The sequence below is a fragment of the Mixophyes fleayi genome, chromosome 4, assembly GCF_038048845.1.
Source record: "Mixophyes fleayi isolate aMixFle1 chromosome 4, aMixFle1.hap1, whole genome shotgun sequence".
NCBI lineage: Eukaryota > Metazoa > Chordata > Amphibia > Anura > Limnodynastidae > Mixophyes > Mixophyes fleayi.
The window spans coordinates 147,176,593-147,180,442 of NC_134405.1; the positions used below are offsets into that span (position 1 = coordinate 147,176,593).

Genomic DNA, 3,850 nt, shown 5'->3' on the forward strand with positions numbered 1-3,850 from the left:
GACCAGCAACATGAACTACAGTATTTTCTAGCTCAATTAAAGCTATATTTTTCTCTTAACATTTTATTTGAACACTTTAGGTATCCAAACAATGGGATGGATAATAAAACATACTGATCATAACATCTTCATAAACTAGTAACAGTTACCTGAGGAGGATAGTTGCTCTCTGATGACCACCGTGAAGACTGATCATTGGGTTTGTCAACTAAAATGTTCCTAGAAAAAAATAAAAATAAAGTTTTCATTGACGTTAACGATGAGTCATGTGAATGCATTACTGTGCGACACAGAAGGCATAATAGAGGATTGGGTGGTGGCTGCAACTTTTAGGGAATATGAAAGCAAAGAAAGAAAACTAAGGAGTTATCAAACCTTCTGGAAAGAAAAAAACAAAAAAGGAGAAGTGGAGGTGTTTCCTATAGCAATCAGATAGTAGCCATCATTTATCTAGTAGTCTAGAAAATGATAGCAAGAATCTGATTTGTTGCTATGGGCAACATATCCACCTTTCCATTTTAGTAAATTTGATAAATCTACCCCTTAGGACGGCGAGATTCAATTCAACACGATGCGTCTCCAGAACAGTTTGCAGAGACACAGCGATGCAATGTTCAGGCTGAAATCTCAGCTCCTATTTCCTTGCACTTTCTGCGCAGAAAAATGAGCGGAGATTCCTTACCGTAATAGCATGCAATGTACAAGGACAGAGATCAAGGTGATGTCAGATACCATAATTAAATTGAATCTCCCGCCTCAGTGATTTCATACTGAAAATTCTATAGATTTTACATACATTGCTATTTGAACCGTTAAAATACTGACTGGAGTGTGTAGTAATGCCAATCCTTCAAAAAGGTTTTTTTAAAATATTTTGAAAACCTCTGCAATGAATACCCATTAAAGCAAATGTTTGAAATAAAACATGGAATATAAAATAGGAAACCCAATCTAGACTCTGCGTCCCAAAATAACTGAAGTAGGTTATGTTCTTATTTGGAATCCAAAACATGTCATACCTCTTTGGGATACAAAAGATATTCCATGAATTAGTAACTAAGCAACTAGTACATAATGCAATCCAAATAGGTAAGCTTTAATGTGCGCTGTAACATAAATACACATGAAGAATTTTAACAAAGTCTGATTGGTGATATATATATATATATAAATTAATGGGGGCATTATGTGCAGGAGCAAAACAGATTTGAGGTCAGTCATAGACCACATAACCTCTCAGTATAATGAAAAAATTAAAAATTAAAAAAGGGATTAAAATGATTAAGTAACCAGCAAGAGTAGTAAGCTGTGCGCTCTTTCTTCCCAGACAAATAGCGTTGAAGAACCATGCTTAAATATCAAGTGCACAAATGTAGTAGGTGATTTAAAGAGGTCATATTACAATTATTGACTGGGTGGTCCAACTTCAAATAAATGTATTGGCTAGTACATGCCCTCCTTAACGCCAACTTAAATACATTCAATTATCTAGCATCATTATGTGCTTTTCAATCAGGTGTGGGCGTCATGGATTTTTATTGACTCTCAGAATAAAGGACAATCCTCTACTGATTAAGACATCTCAACTTTCTCTGTTGCCAAAAGCCCGCCGAGCTCTTAAAATCCCTCAGGCTCAGAATCCAAGGTGGAGTTTCCTTCCATATGCACACTGATATTCCCTGTAGTACCACCTGTACCTTTGTCACCCCCACCCACCAACTTCACCCGTATATCCCGATTGGGATGTAACCAACGCAATGTGGTCGAGTTGTATCCTGGCCAGGTTTTAGGGGGGGGGGTTAGGTTCCCGGTCAGACCTCCCGTTGGTGTATGCTGGATAGAACTTTGACCCGTGAAACCTGTTCCGGGCCTTCTACTGGATGGATTGGATGACATTTAATGTAAAAAAAAAAGAAAACAACAGTAGGCAACCACCTCATGGGTGTGTTGTTCCATTTCTGAACCGCCCTAGAAATATGACAAGCTGTTGATTACTGATCATAGCACCAGGTTGATATGTTTTCACTTACTGCTCTTCATGCTGGAAACAATATACTGCTGCAGTTGGCCAAAACATAATTATAGTATTTAACGTGAACACCTCTTTATTTGAATCCTCTAGAAACAACCTTTCAATATGCTGATCATGCAGTCACACTCCCAAAATGTGATGCAGAAACTAGCAGAAAAAAACTGTCCTGCAAATAGACATTGTAACCTTTTCTGTTTGCAAATCCTATTTACCTTAAAAGCCATTCTAGTTCATTTAACCCTTGTTCTTTCAGACAAGGTCAAGTCTGGGTTACTGCCAGCTTTATTAATGGGATACTACTGAGCGGCCAAGAGTGCATTTTCTTCACTAGCAAGGAAATCTGTGACTTTTTTACTCTGTATAGCCTCATACATCCTAACAGTTATTTTATATTTTTAGTGAGAACATACATACACTGATAATGAGGACAGCATTTTGTAACAGCATATAGCAAATTGCAGCAAAAAAAAAAAAAAGAAAGATGATAAAGTAATTCTACTCTGTTGAAAAATAAGTTAAAACGTTATGCTATAACAACCTGTGTTTACCTCAAAAGTGTCTAGCCATATTTTGTCAAGACAGGTACTCTAGAGTGTTGTGATGGCATTTTGAAAATCATTTCACGCAAAGGTGAGCAGGTATGTCTACTTGAGGACAACAGCTAATCAGGCCTGGTAAACTGCTGTTTAAATGGTCAGGGAATAAATCCAAAAATTGTACACACCAGCCCTGCATTTTACACTAGACACAACTACCACCTAGATCCCAAGATACATTCTGAGTCAGAGGGGACTTAAAGGAAAATCAAAGTTTAAAACATTGATATAATGATCTAAACTATTCTGGATCTTTTTAGAATTGAAAGTTCAGAGTAAATTGGTACTACGTGTTTCCTTTGCAACAACTGTTACTTATTTCAGATTTTGGAGGTAAAACTAAGCACAGCGTACTGGCAAAGACAGAACAAGCATATACATTTATTTCCTATGAGACAGATAGCTAAATGTGTACACAGAGTCAGGTCCAGGTTTAACATTTCAGACCAGGGTGCATATTTACTAAACTGTTGGTTTGAAAAAGTGGAGTTGCCTATAGCAACCAGATTCTAGTTTATTTAGTTCTACAAAATGACAGCTATAATCTGATTGGTTGCTATAGGCAACATCTCCACTTCTTCAAACCTGCAGTTTAGTAAATATACCCCCAGAAGTGAAAAAACATGTCAAACACATGTGGAATCAACACTGGTATTCTTTTAGTAAACAAACTAAGAATTTTCGTTGTTTTCCAATTACGAAGTTGATAAATATTTAGAAGATTCCACTGCAACATAATGGGCCACAAAAGAAAGTTCTACGACTTCTACTGTTCTCTGGTACCAGTTGCTCTTTTATCAAGTAAATATCTTGAACCTGCACTTTTCAGCTGGTATAAACCCACGAACATACAAACTATCAAACCAGCCACATGTTTTTTTGGGTTTTGCACACAACTGACAGCCATTAACCAGGCACATTATTATATTGGAAGTAACACTGAGTGAAAGGACCAGGACTAGAGCTACTAATACAGCTTACAAAGCACTTTACAGGAGTTCTCAGTATGAGATACACACTGCGCTGTATGTATGTATGTTACACAGAGCATGCAGTCAGGTTCCCTCTTGAATGCTTATACATATATATGTGCAATCAGATGAGAGTATGAGTACCACCAGCGGGAGGCCTGCTCATATTATTTATATAATTATATATATCGATATAATGTACAGGGTTTTCTGTGTGGGAGGCCGGTGTGCCCGGGCGGCGGTGTACTCAC

At 37.4% G+C, this 3,850-nt stretch overlaps 1 protein-coding gene across 1 annotated transcript in view; it reads right to left on the reverse strand.

Moving 5' to 3' along the window:
* MKLN1 (muskelin 1) overlaps positions 1-3,850 on the reverse strand; it is a 53,752-nt gene that overhangs the window by 49,659 nt on the left and 243 nt on the right. Inside the window, exon 2 of the mRNA XM_075208552.1 lies at positions 150-219. Coding sequence (XP_075064653.1) covers positions 150-219 — 70 coding nt within the window. The remainder of the gene's footprint in view (positions 1-149; positions 220-3,850) is intronic.